This window comes from Euprymna scolopes, chromosome 41 (assembly GCF_053919585.1).
Source record: "Euprymna scolopes isolate OS-2025 chromosome 41, ASM5391958v1, whole genome shotgun sequence".
NCBI lineage: Eukaryota > Metazoa > Mollusca > Cephalopoda > Sepiida > Sepiolidae > Euprymna > Euprymna scolopes.
In genome coordinates this window covers 1,819,161-1,837,106 of record NC_136522.1, presented here as the reverse complement: position 1 = coordinate 1,837,106, position 17,946 = coordinate 1,819,161, and the positions used below count along the sequence as shown (strand labels likewise).

The 17,946-nt window shown below is 27.7% G+C and overlaps 1 protein-coding gene across 1 annotated transcript in view; it reads right to left on the bottom strand.

The window, feature by feature from the left end:
- Positions 1 to 16,935, bottom strand: part of LOC145266297 (peptidyl-prolyl cis-trans isomerase-like) — a 42,873-nt gene extending 25,938 nt beyond the window's left edge. The window contains exon 1 of the mRNA XM_080121846.1: positions 16,625 to 16,935. Within this exon, the coding sequence (XP_079977972.1) occupies positions 16,625 to 16,708 (84 nt within the window). The 5' untranslated portion in view covers positions 16,709 to 16,935. The remainder of the gene's footprint in view (positions 1 to 16,624) is intronic.
- Positions 16,936 to 17,946: the final 1,011 nt, after the last annotated feature.

Sequence of the window (17,946 nt, the reverse complement as noted above, 5' to 3'; positions counted from 1 at the left end):
TTGTTTGAAAAGTATTTTTTATGGAATGTGTTTCAATGATCTTACTGAACTTGCACCCACTCAATGTAAATACCTTCTCCCCACCAGACAAACCTAACTAGCAACAAAATCACACCTCTTCACTATAGAGGTCTTTAGATGCTTGGAAACTTTCTCCTGTAAGAGCTTCTCTTTGATTACTTGCCTTAGTAATTTGATCTCTTCTCCCTTGACTGTACCAACATTCAGAAATTTAAATGTAATATGAACAAACATCTTGCAGTACAACTCCCCAGTTAGGATGCCCCCTATAAATCTAACCTTCCAATCATAGTAGCTCCCCCCCCAATGCTTTGCTTGAGGTGAATAAAAATAAAAATTGACCTTAAAAGTTTTGTAATCACTTAAAATGAAAGCCTTTCCTGGTTTTGTCAAAAATTATTAAACTAAAGCTGAAAGTCAATCAACGTTTGTTTCTACAAATCTTTTTATAGACATTTTAATCACACAAAATACATGCTAAAACATTCTTCAGTTTTAGGATTGGATTATATTTAGAAAACTAGATCCCTGAGGCACACCAGCGTTGATACTATGGGCTTCTGACTTCTGTTCATCGACAACTACTTGTATCCGAGAGAAAAAATTTAATATTTGAGGACATTTCTAGATATTCCATAGCTGAAAATCTTGTGAACTAAACTTTTATGCCATACCCTATCGAAAATCTTTGATATGTCAAGAACAATTGTTCTAGAAACGACCCCCCCCCCCATCACTGATCCTGTGTGATATTACAGTTAGCACATCAGCTGAATGAAAAACATATTGCCTGTCACTGAGTAGGTTGCTTTTATTGAGGTGGTTGGTTACTTCTCTTTTACAGATTCAAGCTACTTGCCTAGGATGCACAGGAGAATGATTTGTCTTTATTGAGAGGCAGATAATCAATCTCCAGTATTTTTAAGTACAGAACAGACTTACAAAGTTTTCTAAAGTGTTATAGTAATGCTCAAATAGTTTTGCAAGAATGGAAACTTTACACACACACACACATATATATATATATATAAGTATTACTATAATAATTTTTAAATACCTACAGACACTAGTGTTTCATCCTTTTAGAAATCATCAGTGTCACGATTACCGCCAGTCAGGAGATTTGAACCCAGCCACGAAGCCATCTCTGGCTCCATTAGCAAGGAGCAAACTCACACAGCCAACTTTAACCACAAGAAATATTGTTGAAATTTAAACATTTATTTTTAAATGCCGAGACGTCCATCCATAGTTATGTAATGATTATAACATCATGATCTACGCACGCGTGCTTAAGTGACTGACTTTGATTTCAACTGTAAAATGCTCAACAATAAGAACCGAGTTGTTAAAGGGCTGACATAATTATTACTATAATAATTTTTAAATACTGACAGATACTAGTGTTTCATGCTTTATATATAACAAATGACAAAAGTCTATATTCCAAATTTCATGATGTTGACCATCTTACAATTTATTCCTTTAATTGCGTTGACATTTACAATTCTTGACAGCAACTGTTTCGTAGTGCAAAATCATTGATTTAATTATTATATCAATCAATGAATCTATTTTACCCTTAATTCATAAGAACAAATAGCAACTATCAATCAACCAAAAGAAAATAAAATGCATTTGGGCATAATTACAAAATCTGAAAATTGGATAAAAGTTGCAATTATTTTTTATTTATCTTTTATTATGCCATTGCTAAAAATAACATAATAAAAGGTAAGATTAGGGTGCTCCGAGAAGCTCCTCCCCAGATGTGACAACAGTACTCAATCCTAGGACATACTTGGCTCTTATACAGGTAGAGAATTGCTTCAGCAGTGAGATATTTGCTGGAGTGGTAGAATGATCCTACCATATTTTTCCTGCAACCTTCGCAATAGATTTGATGCGCTTTACTTGAGATCCGGAGTGAAGGTCGGACCAAGAAGTTTGTCTAAACATGGAGCCATTCATTTCAATAGGAGCAATGAGGGTAGCATGTGCTTGTTCTATAAACCATGACCAGGTAGAAATCCTAAGTAATTTGCAATTGTATTCTGAGTATCATCCACACTGAGAATTGAACCTTCAACCTCCAGAAGAATATCACTTACAACTGAATTTTGCCAAGTACTTTATCCACTATGCCATGGATCCTTACACAAATGAGAACAGTAGTTCACATATTTAAAATAATACGAAATATCAATTATCAAATTATATTAATAATTATTTCAATATTATATTTTATTTTTTATTATATGTTATTATTTGAATAATTATCTTTTGTGTAACAAATCATAATTTCTTTATATCAAAAGGGGAAAATATATCATCCCATGACATCAATCCTCATCTCAAAAATTCAGAAACATAAATTGTCTTTTTATTGTTGTTATATTTAACTGATTTTGCAAAGTCACTTCTTTTGGATTCAAACAATTTAACCCAGGCTCAATGTGTGACACAACGGGTCACATTTTCTTTCTAGTCATCAATAATAATTCTCTTGTGTGATTTGAACTTAAGAAGGTTATTTATAAGATATGGCTATTAGCCAGATGACAACCGAAAATGCTATTAAGGCAATTGTTTTTTTTTTATAACACTTTGCACTGATCACGTCAGCTAATCAATAACTTATTACTTTCTATTCAAATCTGAATTGGATTTTTAATAAGAATGTGTTTATACATCTTGACACAGTGGGAAATAAATTGAAAGGAATAATGTCATTCGTTTTTTGAATATCATTTTCCGGACTTTTTATATTCCTATTCTTTAAATCCATACACAACTAGCATTAGAAGCTATCGGTTCGAAGGTTGTTCCATAAATAAAGTCTTCTATTTTTTTAAACTCAAAAAATTGAAGAACCACGAAGATAGGAATGGTAGCATTAAAACAAGCAATCTTTTGTACTCCAGAATTAAGTTTTCTACATAGTCACCACCATTGTCAATGCATTTTTGCCAGCGATGAACGATGGCTGTCCATGAGCATCTGGAACATGCTTTGTCATAGGTCATTCCAAAAGTAAAGACTCCAATTTTTTTTTTAATTCAAAAAGTTGAAGACCTACAAAGACGGATATAGTACTATGAAAACGATTGACCTTTTATGCTCCAGAATTTATTTTTCTACATAGTCACCACCATTCTCAATGCACTTTTGCCAGGAATTCAATGACACATCTCTGCTTCTGGCGCATATCCATGACAGGAGTTGCTTTCTTAGAGTCTCATGGCGTCAATATCTGCAACAAAGACGTGAAACTTTCAGGTCATAAATGCATAGGTTCAGTCATCATAACAATAGACGTAGATGACCTAAATTACATCCTACATATAAGTAGTTGGGGGCAACTGGAAGCCTCCTTAACAAAGCTACTATATTATGTATAAAACTACTATCTATAAAGCTTGTATATATAGGCAACAAAAATCAACACAAGCTTTCTTTTCTGAATTTTCTATGCATTGACAGTTGAGGGTGACTCCCTTTTTCAGGCTTTTATGTCTAGGCAGTCAAAAGTGACCTGGAACTACGTGTTCCAAGTCTTTTACATACAGACAATTGTGAGAAACCCAAAGACTTCTTTAGGATCTTATTTCTCAGGAATAAAAATGGTCTGTATAAATTAGAAAGTGATAACAAATAAATATTTTGTTATTTCAAATAGTAAAAAAAAATAAAATCAATTCATATGAATCAGTTTCCTATGACTGGTTTGATTCTGCTGTTGACATTGGTTTTATTGAGTTTTTTCTCAGATCAGATACTTACAGGAGAGACTCCATGAAGGTTGCCAACATCCATGAAAGTGATGCTACTGGATTTGAACTTAACACACCCAGGTTGTCAGTCTGTGTCATTATCCACTACAACATCACCACCTTCTTTAATATAGTTTTTAAAACATACAAATATATTAAAAAAAATATTCTTGTTACAGGTTTTATTGAAACTTCACTCAGATTGAATAATAGTCGATTAGTGTATTTTAAAATGTATTCTAAGATAATTTAACTAATTTCTTTTTACATTTTTTTTTTTTTTTTGCAAAAGATTATGTAATTAATCTTTTGTATATTGTTCTCATATACAAATATAAAATACAGCATAAATCATGTCGAAACACGGATTCTCATTAGATCCCTGAAGTTAAGCAACGTTGAGGTTAAGGTCAGTATGAGATGGATGACCATTTGGTGGTACTAAACACTGTATGTAGGCGGACATCAACACGTTCATGCAAGACGTGCAAAAACCTAGCATCATCATTATCTGACCAGGATATACATGCGACTGGGGATCACTTGTGAACTTGTATTCCCATGAAACTTTCTCCTTTGGAGGAAGTCAGTTTAATCCGCCAAAGGTGAGTACTGCGTCAGAACAGTAGTAGTAAAGGTGCAGTGCTTTTGCTGCATCTGCAAAACCATGTGCAGCTTTTCCACCAATACCACAACTGTCCATCGCAAAATTATTTTTATTGAGCTTAAATGACCTGGATTATTCAAACTACTGTTCTCATCTTTCAATGTTTCAGACAATGTAACTTCTTCAGTTGCATCTTGTCAAATTCAGGTACAAAATTTTTAACAATATCCTTTATTTAATCTATAGCAGCACCAAAGAAGGTTGAAGGTCAACCAAAATATTGCAGAGAATAACATCCAAAGTGAAAATAGTAGTCAAGGCTCAGAATAGTACAGATTATCATCTAAAAGATCCCAAAACTTTAAGCAAGTTTCCTTATTAATATTTCCTTGTAAATATGCTGCACATCAAATTAATTCTATTTCCAACAAAAGATTGAAACATGAGAAATTGCAAATCTTAAATAATCTTTCAAAGTGTGTTTGATACGAGTCATCTAATTGGTTGGTTTAGTCATGTGACAGGTTAGTAAAGAATTCAAGTGAAATTGACAGTTGCATGTTACAAAAGTGATGATCAGTAAAAGAGAAAACCTCCCCCACAAGAAGTTCTTTTACTCAATTTGTGAAAAGTTGGATGCAACTCATTTTTTTATCGTACCTGTAAGCATTGTACACACAAGCAGTATGCAGTGGAAGTACCAGTAGGTTGAGAGATGATAATTAGTTTGTAAGAAATGTAAGAGAATGGAGATGGATGAGAAACTCAGACGTGGAGAAAATATATCAAGATGATAAAGCTATCAAGTTTGTTCAGAAATTCTATTATCTTGGTGATAGCATTGGAGCACAGGGTGGAGGAAGTGTTAATATATTAGTGTGATTGCTAACATTAAAAGTGGTTGAAGTAAGTTCAGAAAATTTCTGCCTTTAGTAATCAACAGAGCATAATTACTGTCAACCCAAGTAAAAATCTATCAGGTGTGTGTATGCAGTGTGATGATGTATTGAAGTGAAAACTGGCCAGGAATTGCATTGCATGAAGATAAATACAAGAATGATATAATGGATATATAATGTGGATATAGAATGATATAATGTATATATAATGTGGATATGGAATGATATAATGTATATATAATGTGGATATAGAATGATATAATGTATATATAATGTGGATATGGAATGATATAATGTATATATAATGTGGATATAGAATGATATAATGTATATATAATGTGAATATAGAATGATATAATGAATATATAATGTGGATATGGAATGATATAATGGATATATAATGTGGATATGGAATGATATAATGGATATATAATGTGGATATGGAATGATATAATGTATATATAATGTGGATATAGAATGATATAATGAATATATAATGTGGATATGGAATGATATAATGGATATATAATGTGGATATGGAATGATATAATGTATATATAATGTGGATATGGAATGATATAATGGATATATAATGTGGATATGGAATGATATAATGTATATATAATGTGGATATAGAATGATATAATGAATATATAATGTGGATAGGGAATGATATAATGAATATATAATGTGGATATGGAATGGTATAATGAATATATAATGTGGATATGGAATGATATAATGCATATATAATGTGGATATAGAATGATATAATGGATATATAATGTGGATATGGAATGATATCATGGATATATAATGTGGATATAGAATGATATAATGGATATATAATGTGGATATGGAATGATATAATGGATATATAATGTGGATATGGAATGGTATAATGAATATATAATGTGGATATGGAATGATATAATGGATATATAATGTGGATATGGAATGGTATAATGAATATATAATGTGGATATAGAATGATATAATGTATATATAATGTGGATATGGAATGATATAATCGATATATAATGTGGATATGGAATGGTATAATGAATATATAATGTGGATATGGAATGATATAATGGATATATAATGTGGATATGGAATGGTATAATGAATATATAATGTGGATATGGAATGATATAATGGATATATAATGTGGATATAGAATGATATAATGGATATATAATGTGGATATGGAATGATATAATGGATATATAATGTGGATATAGAATGATATAATGGATATATAATGTGGATATGGAATGGTATAATGAATATATAATGTGGATATGGAATGATATAATGGATATATAATGTGGATATGGAATGATATAATGTATATATAATGTGGATATGGAATGATATAATGTATATATAATGTGGATATAGAATGATATAATGAATATATAATGTGGATATGGAATGATATAATGGATATATAATGTGGATATGGAATGGTATAATGAATATATAATGTGGATATGGAATGATATAATGGATATATAATGTGGATATGGAATGGTATAATGAATATATAATGTGGATATGGAATGATATAATGTATATATAATGTGGATATAGAATGATATAATGGATATATAATGTGGATATGGAATGATATAATGGATATATAATGTGGATATAGAATGATATAATGGATATATAATGTGGATATGGAATGGTATAATGAATATATAATGTGGATATGGAATGATATAATGTATATATAATGTGGATATAGAATGATATAATGTATATATAATGTGGATATAGAATGATATAATGAATATATAATGTGGATATAGAATGATATAATGAATATATAATGTGGATATGGAATGATATAATGGATATATAATGTGGATATGGAATGATATAATGGATATATAATGTGGATATGGAATGATATAATGTATATATAATGTGGATATGGAATGATATAACGTATATATAATGTGGATATAGAATGATATAATGAATATATAATGTGGATATGGAATGATATAATGAATATATAATGTGGATATGGAATGGTATAATGAATATATAATGTGGATATGGGATGATATAATGCATATATAATGTGGATATAGAATGATATAATGGATATATAATGTGGATATGGAATGATATCATGGATATATAATGTGGATATAGAATGATATAATGGATATATAATGTGGATATGGAATGATATAATGGATATATAATGTGGATATGGAATGGTATAATGAATATATAATGTGGATATGGAATGATATAATGGATATATAATGTGGATATGGAATGGTATAATGAATATATAATGTGGATATAGAATGATATAATGTATATATAATGTGGATATGGAATGATATAATGTATATATAATGTGGATATAGAATGATATAATGAATATATAATGTGGATATGGAATGATATAATGGATATATAATGTGGATATGGAATGGTATAATGTATATATAATGTGGATATAGAATGATATAATGTATATATAATGTTAATATAGAATGATATAATGGATATATAATGTGGATATAGAAAGATATAATGAATATATAATGTGGATATGGAATGGTATAATGAATATATAATGTGGATATGGAATGGTATAATGTATATATAATGTGGATATGGAATGATATAATGTATATATAATGTGGATATAGAATGATATAATGGATATATAATGTGGATATAGAATGATATAATGAATATATAATGTGGATATGGAATGATATAATGGATATATAATGTGGATATGGAATGGTATAATGGATATATAATGTGGATATGGAATGATATAATGGATATATAATGTGGATATGGAATGGTATAATGGATATATAACGTGGATATGGAATGATATAATGTATATATAATGTGGATATAGAATGATATAATGGATATATAATGTGGATATGAAATGATATAATGAATATATAATGTGGATATGAAATGATATAATGAATATATAATGTGGATATGGAATGATATAATGGATATATAATGTGGATACAGAATGATATAATGGATATATAATGTGGATATAGAGTGATATAATGGATATATAATGTGGATATGAAATGATATAATGGATATATAACGTGGATATAGAATGATATAATGGATATATAATGTGGATATAGAATGATATAATGGATATATAATGTGGATATAGAATGATATAATGGATATATAATGTGGATATGAAATGATATAATGAATATATAATGTGGATATGAAATGATATAATGGATATATAATGTGGATATGGAATGATATAATGAATATATAATGTGGATATAGAATTATATAATGGATATATAATGTGGATATAGAATTATATAATGGATATATAATGTTGATATAGCATTATATAATGGATATATAATGTGGATATAGAATGATATAATGGATATATAATGTGGATATAGAATGATATAATGGATATATAATGTGGATATAGAATGATATAATGGATATATAATGTGGATACAGAATGATATAATGGATATATAATGTGGATATCGAATGATATAATGGATATATAATGTGGATATGAAATGATATAATGGATATATAATGTGGATATGAAATGATATAATGGATATATAATGTGGATATGAAATGATATAATGGATATATAATGTGGATATGGAATGATATAATGAATATATAATGTGGATATAGAATGATATAATGGATATATAATGTGGATATGGAATGATATAATGGATATATAATGTGGATAAAGAATGATATAATGTGGATATGGAATGATATAATGGATATATAATGTGGATATGGAATTATATAATGGATATATAATGTGGATATAGAATGATATAATGAATATATAATGTGGATATGGAATGATATAATGAATATATAATTTGAATATAGAATGATATAATGGATATATAATGTGGATATGGAATGATAAAATGGATATATAATGTGGATATGGAATGATATAATGAATATATAATGTGGATATGGAATGATATAATGAATATATAATGTGGATATGAAATGATATAATGGATATATAATTTGAAAATAGAATGATATAATGGATATATAATGTGGATATGGAATGATAAAATGGATATATAATGTGGATATGAAATGATATAATGAATATATAATGTGGATATGAAATGATATAATGAATATATAATGTGGATATGAAATGATATAATGAATATATAATGTGGATATGAAATGATATAATGAATATATAATGTGGATATGGAATGATATAATGAATATATAATGTGGATATGAAATGATATAATGGATATATAATGTGGATATGGAATGATATAGTGAATATATAATGTGGATATGGAATGATATAATGAATATATAATTTGAAAATAGAATGATATAATGGATATATAATGTGGATATCGAATGATATAATGAATATATAATGTGGATATGGAATGATATGAATATATAATGTGGATATGAAATGATATAATGGATATATAATGTGGATATAGAATGATATAATGAATATATAATGTGGATATGGAATGATATAATGAATATATAATTTGAATATAGAATGATATAATGGATATATAATGTGGATATGGAATGATAAAATGGATATATAATGTGGATATGAAATGATATAATGGATATATAATGTTGATAGAGTATGATATAATAAATATATAATGTGGATATAGAATGATATAATGAATATATAATGTGAATATGGAATGCTATAATGGATATATATATATGGACAGTATAAAGAGATGTGTTCAGAAGACTTTGAATGCATGACCATGTAGAAAGAATAGATGAGAGTTCTTAAGTTAGTAAATGTAGACCAGTTGAGGTAGCAGGTTCAGCTTATAGTGGAAGGCTAAGGGAAACATTAGAGGAAGAAGTAAGGATGGATTTAATGGAGAGATAGGTTAGTTTGAAAGTTGTCCAACACATGTCAGAATGTAAAACAGATATTAAACAAATGGAAAAGATTAGAGGAAGTGATAAGAATGGGTTTAATTGAAAGAGGGATAAATAAAAACCTGGCCAAAGATAGATTATTTGGGAAATCAATTTCTTAAAGCCAAATACCACATGTCAGCAAGTAAAACAGGTGTTAAACCAAATATGATGATGATGACATTTTCAGTTGAGTTTGTTTAGGCATGATGTTTGTAGACAACCTAAGATTTACATAACTTGATCAATCGTTACCAAACTTGATCAAAATATCCATTCATGGTCTAACTTAAAACTGATTTAATTTTGGGATATCTTAATCAAAGGTCAAGGTCACTGAAAAAATGAAAGTTACATTTTTGCCGATAACTTTAGTTCTGTTCATCATAGAAACTCACTACTTGACCCATATTGTAGCCAATGAAGGTCTGCCTCTTATGGGACCTAGATCTTATAAAGTTCAATCAGCATCCAATTTTTTATGGAATTTTAACTTCTGATTTTCCAAAAATTGATGCATGTATCCGATGTTCTGTGATAACATTAATTAGCATGATTAGAGATATAGTTTTGGAGTTATAAACATTTCCTTGGCAGAACTTTGTGAATATTTCATACAATATGAAGAATTGACAGATGAAGGTATACAAAATCTCATGAACGATTTATGTTTTTATTATTACAACTGGCACGACCCTTGTTCCGACATGACCTTTGAAAATTGCCCCCACCTCTGAACCTATATTAATATTTTTATATAATTTTTTTAATGTATGATTTTAAACTGAATGGCAACTTGTAAAAAACAAAAGTCTCTACTCCATAAATAAATGAACATTTTAGATAATGGAAGGAAGAGAGAGTGATGAGAGGAATGAATGATGTAAGAAATTCAAAGAGAGAGGAAGGAGTAGGCTTGGAAGGGGGACAAAGGATGGGAAGGGTCTATTATGATAGGACAATGTATTCTGATCTTGTGAAATCTTTATAATCTTTTAAAATAACACATTTCAGGTGAAAACATTATTACATACTTATGAGTTATGTTGAAATTAGTATAAATTCAAAAAATTACAAAAAATGATCCAGTAAAAAATAATTACAATTAATAAATAATTTATCAAATTATCGAGTTTTATCTGATGTTTTAATGTGGAAGAGTTGTGCGACCAATTCCGTATGAAATCCTGAACTTAATTTAAATGTCCATCATTTTTAAATAGAACATAATTATTTATGAATTTTTTTGTTAAAAATCCATCTAGTGCATCATCTACTAGGTGTATCAGAAGCGGCCATTAAAAATGACGTGATAAGAACTTTAATAATTCAACTTACTATCTTTCGAAGCTTATAACTACTTGAAAAATGTAATTCAACCCTAATTTTTTTTCAATTAAAGGAGCAAAGATCAAATTTAAAAAAAATAACAGATTTAATAGCAAATTATGCAATATTTATTTTTTAAAATCGGTTTTCTTTAAAAAAGATTTCAAGAAAATCAACAAAATTTTACTTACTTCGATTATAAAAAATATATATAAATTCCAAAAAATCACTTACCTATAAAAAATACTATTCAATGAGTACTTCCATTCTTCATTGTTAAGAATTTATCCATATTTATATTTTATATTCCATGTCCTTTTTAAATAAAATACTTTTTTAAGCAAGTATTCAAAAGAACGCTCGATCAGATGTTTTTCACAGTTGAAATAAAGGGAGACAAATATCTTCTTTTTTTCATGTTGAATCTTCATTGGTGCTAAGCGTCACAATTAATCTCTCTTTCTATTGCGTGCTGTAAATCATAATTACTACTTTTTGGCCACCGTACTTGAAAACTGAACAGATTCACTTTATAGTTTTTGCCGTTTAAAAAAAAAAACCACTCTGCCGATTTTTTTTTTATTCTCTTAATGAAATACATGAGTTTTTAACTAATATATTTTATTTTTACTTTAACCAGTGAATTTTTTTTTAATATCTAAAAAAAAAAAAAAAAAAAAAATTGAATGAAATAGAAAAAATTGTCGTCAGCATTCGATATTTACTTGACTATGTAAGCATCACATGAGTTTTCACTTTTAAAAAAATCAATGTGGTTCTTAAAAAAAAAAAAGGTTTTACACTTTGGACTATACAGGTAAATTTCCCAAAACACTTTTTTCTTTTTTTTTTTTTTTGTAAATTAGAATATTTTATTTATTGATTTTTTATCTTCAATTTGTAATATATAAAACTTTGGTGCATAAATTAATTATTTACTTTTTAATAGACATTTCAAAATGGGGGGGGGGGTGAACTAAAAAAAAAAGTTTGTCTAGAATATTATATTCAGTTTATTGGAAAGAGCATAAAATTTCACATTGACCCTGAAAATATTGTAAAAATTGAACCAATAGAAAATTTTTTTATAGATTTTTAAAGTTTAAAAATATTTTTAAAATTTAACTCTTAAAATTTAATTGATTTCATTACGTAAACAAAATGGCTGCATGAACGCGTGCAGGCACTTTGTAACCCTTGTAAACACTGTTTTTTTTAAATAAAAAATAATATTTCTATTATTTTTTAAACAACTTTAATTGTTTATTTTGGAAGTATATTCCATAAAGAAAATAAAAAAAAGAAATTACGAGTTTTGTATATTTTATTCGCAGTTTTGTGTTAGGGGTGTCAAAAATTCACCCAAAATTCTGATACACCTAATAATCATCTACTGAATCATTTTTCATAATCTTTGAAATTTATACTAATTTCAACATGACACGTAAATGCGTAATAATGTTTTCACTTAAATCCGTTGGGTTAAAAGATTACCAATCTATACAAACAGAAAAAAATAAAATATATAAATAAACAGCCAGAGTTTTTTCTTTTTAAAAGTTAAAAAGAAGGGAAAAACTCTTGAAAGTATGTCTTTCCTTTCGTATAACGTCTGATTGATTTTAATTGCAAAATAAATAAATAAATAATAATAAAATAAATAATAATATAATAAATAAATAATAATAAAACAGATTCCTTCAAAAAGTTATATTTAAAAAAAATGTGAATGTTTACTCATGAGAAATTAATTGAGAAAATAAATAAAAATAAGAAGGGGGCGGAGACAACGAACGAAGTGAAAGTGAAAGTACCTTCCTCCTCCCCAACATGGTATCACATTGAATAAAAAAAAAAAATCAACGATTGTCAAGAAGAACAAACCAAAAAAAGTAAAGAAAAAAATTTTTAAGTCAAAAAAATATTAAAAAACCAATTCAACTTTTAAAAAGTTGATTTTTAGGGATATTCTAGTTTTGTTTAAAACAAATTTTAAATTGTTGCAAACAAATAGTTTCCATGATATTAAAACCTTTAGGATCCAATGTTTTTTTTTCTAATGGTTTTCAGTGGTCGCCATTTTGGTTTTACTTTAGGGGTGCTTATGCACTTATGTTACCGTGCTATTTTTTATGTTATTTTCAAATTAAATTAAAGTTTCATAATATCTTATATTTGTTAGGTGAAAGTACAGATTAATTACAAAACACCCGCCCCATGTTAAGAATGGCTTTCTAAATAATAACCTTATTATTTCAGCAGAGTAACATAAGTGCATAAGTACCAATTTAGGGGTTAGGGTACGGCTAATAAAAAGGAATTAACAACGAACGAATTAAATTAAAAAAAACTCCGTAAAATTATTAAATAAAAAATTATCAAAAATAAAAAATGTTCAACAAAATTGATCGTTTTCATTTCGGTTTGTAAAATCTGCAGTAAAACCAAAATGGCGACCACTGAAAACCATTAGAAAAAAAAGCATTGGATATGAAGGGTGTTAATATTATGAAAACTGTGTTTGCAACAATTTTAAATGTGATATTTGGGTACTCTTGCATAATTTGACCCGAATTCTCGTGAATTCCCGTCAAGCATGAATCGGACGAGACCGGCAATCATCATCATGTCAGCCGAGCGCGAGCGTTGTTGAAAAATGTTGAAACGCTAACTCGCCTTTTTATTTTATTTATTTACTTTTTTCTGTTATGTTTTTAGTAATTTTTAAGGTGATATTAAGGGGCGGGGTGACTTTTTATTTTCTGATTAGTTACTTATTTATTATTATTATTAATTGAATTTTTGGGAGTTTGATTAGCCAATAGAAAAGTGCTATCTAAATGGAAGCAGACGACATTCGAAAGCGACTAAACCAAAAAAAAAAAGAAAAAAAGCTGACAAACATATATTTTCAAACACTCCAAACATAAAAATGACAGGCAAGACAATAAATCTATACATGCTAGAAAAAGAAATGAAAACATGCAGACAATCTCATATTGTCAGAAGAAATTGCTGTCCCCAAAAAATGAGGCGCAACAAAAATTGTAAACACAAATGTTTACTTAAAAAAAGATTGTATGTAAAGGATGGTTTCTCAAGTGGACAAATGGACAAATGGACAAATGGGCCACCAAAAGAACTTGACTGAACAACAAATCTTGAAAAAATAAATAAATAAACAAGAAAAGAAAATACGATTACAAAAAAAGAAAACAAGACAAACAAAAAAAAACTTGTACTTACACCTAATAATTATACGTTAAAAAATCTTTTTGGGAGAAAAAAAAAACTTTTTTTTGATAAATATTTTGCAAAAAATAAAAAATAAATAAAAAATAAATACTAAAATGAAATAAACATATTTTCATTTTTCAAGGTATTTTTTTTTTTTTTTCATTAGTCTGCGTCTGTTACGACGCTCGGCTGACACCGATAATTGCCGGTCTCGCCCGATCCATGCTTGACGGGGATTCACGAGAATTCAGGTCATATTATGCAAGAGTACCAAAATTTTATATTTAATTTTTTACCAAAAAATTAAAAATTCACAATTTTTAGCGATTTTAATACTAAAATTGTGTCCATTTATAAAGGCTGGTTTTAATCTCGATACTTCGAATTGAGTTGTCTCCTCGTTATTTATGCTGGAGAAAAAAACATGGCCGATCAAAAAATCTACGTCGCGTTTCGTCATAAAATTTTATTTTTTAATAAAATATATATATATATATATATATATATATATATATATATATATATATATATATATATTTGAATAAATTTGCGTGATTTTTGGAATGTGACAACTTCGTTCCGTGATGTACTGATGTAGTGGATGTACATCGAAACAGATTTTTCGGTATTTATACCGAGAAGTTACCGTGCTGAAATAATAACGTTATTATTTAGAAATCCATTTTTAACATGGCGAGGGTGTTTTGTATTTTCACCTAACAATTTGATCACAAAAAAGGTGTTTATGCATTTATGTTACCGCGCTATTTTTTTTTTAAATATTTTTTTTTTTCAAGTTAAATTCAATTTTTTTTTTCGATATTTTTTAAAAAATTAAATTGTCAAGTGAAAGTACAGAATAATTACAAAACACCCTCCTCCTCCTCCCATGTTAATGGCTTTGTAAATAAAAACGTTATTATTTCAGCGCGGTAACATAGATGCATAAGTACCTATTTTTTTTTAATTTTTGTTACATCTCTGGATTGTTTAAGAGATATTATTTTTGTGGTAAAAATAATCTTTCTTTTAATATTTTTCCCCATAAAATATTTATTTTTTTTTACCAGAAATTAAAAAATAAATAAATAAAAGGAGGGGCGCAGGGGCGGTAAGAGTGATTTTAAAATGTATTATTTTTTTTTTCAAAAATACTTATGCAGAATACGGACCGTGCTGAAATGCTAATATTATTTAGAAAGCCATTCTTAACATGGGGAGGGAAGTGTGTTTTTGTTAACTATTCTGTACTTTCACCTAACAATTTAATAAACAAAAAATACCGCAAAAATTGATTTAGACTTGAAAATCCTACATTGTTGTTGTTGTTGTTTGTTTTCAATGGCAGCCATCATAAAGCTGAAAAGTTCAAGATAACCCTATTTTTTCATTTTTGCTGCTTCTTTTTTTATTTTTTAAATATTTTTTGTTACCTTTTTTGACAGTAAAAAAACATCTTTTTAGTATTTTTTTCTTTTCACATAAAATAAAAAAGTATTTTTGTTTTTACCAAAAATTTGACAAAAGCAAAAGATTTAAAGATTTATTGCTACGACATTCTCCCATTGACCACTGTACACTTATTAACACTTATCCTCGAGTGGCCTCTGGGCCTTGATAAATATTGCCTCCTTTTGAAAAAAAAAAAAAAAAAGGTGATTTAAAAAATATTTTTTGTTACTAAATTTTTTTTTTTTTACCAATCAAAATAAATAAATATAAATTTTAGAAAGCATTCAAATAAATAAAATAATTTTTTTTTTCATTTTTCTTACCAAAAATTCGATGCGTCCAGCGACGGCCGGATCGCCATCGCATTCCACATCGAAATAACATTTCACAGATCCTTTGCCTTCCATTCTGTTGTCGAAATTAAAAACCCAGGAAAAAAATCGATGCACTTTCGGTTCTATTTTTGAAAATCAAAACAAACAAATTAAATCATATAAAATTTAAAAATTCAAAATTTAAATTTTAAATTTAATTTCCGCAGAGAAATGAAAACAAACATTAAAATCCAAACAAGAATGAATGGAAAATGTCGTCTGCAGGCGGAGAACTACTTACATTACCTTTTTATATGCCACTCCTAACCGCTTCACTCGGCAAACTACGCACTGGATCAATACGTTTAAAAGCAGATTCACTAATAAATACATACATATATAATATTAAGTCAGTGCATATAAGTAAAAATTATAAGTAAATTTTGGTATTAGTTAATATTAGCTGTGATACGATGCTTATATAGTGAGAACTATTTCTTAATGCGAATGTAGATATGCTGCGTTTTATTTACATTCTTGTTAATAAATATGGCGGATCTTTTGCGTTTTGGGGGTGATTTTTTTTTTTTTTTTTTTTTTTTTGATATTTTAAATGTTGCTTTTTTTATTTAATTATTTTGAAAATCGGTTTTGATGAATATAACAAACTTTTTAAGAACAACTGTGAAAGATTTTATGCATAATGATAATTTTCGGGCGTTGGTTAACGAATGTTTTCGTTGACGGACGTTTTAGTTGAGGGACGATATGACCAACGGACAATTAGCGTCAACCGTTTTAACGTAAAAAAAATCTGCGTTAATTTTATTTTTTTTAAATTTGAAAAATATACTAAAAATTTTAAAATTTAAAAAAATATTTTTTAAAATCTTAATTTTTTAAAAAAATATACTGAAAGTTTTTTATTTGAAAAATATGCTAAAAAAATTTTTGAAAGTTTGAAAAATATTTTTTTAAATTTTGAATTTGAAAAAATATACTAAAAAAATCTTTAAATTTGAAAAAATATATTTTTCAAAATTTTAGTCTGAAAACAAATAGCCTAAAAAAAATTTAATTTAAAAAATATACTAAAAATTATATAAGAATATTATAAAATTATATATAATTATTTTTTTAAAAAATCCCGAAGTTTTTTGGTTTGTTTTTTTAAAAAAAAAAAACATATTGTACTAAAGTTTCGGTTAAATTTCATACTTTGCTCCCAAGTTGCAATGGAGGCTTTACTTCTCTCCCACGGCGAGAAGATGTGACACAAGGATCGTAAAATGGGATTTGAAGAACCAATGCCCACGAGGAGGAGCAGGAGC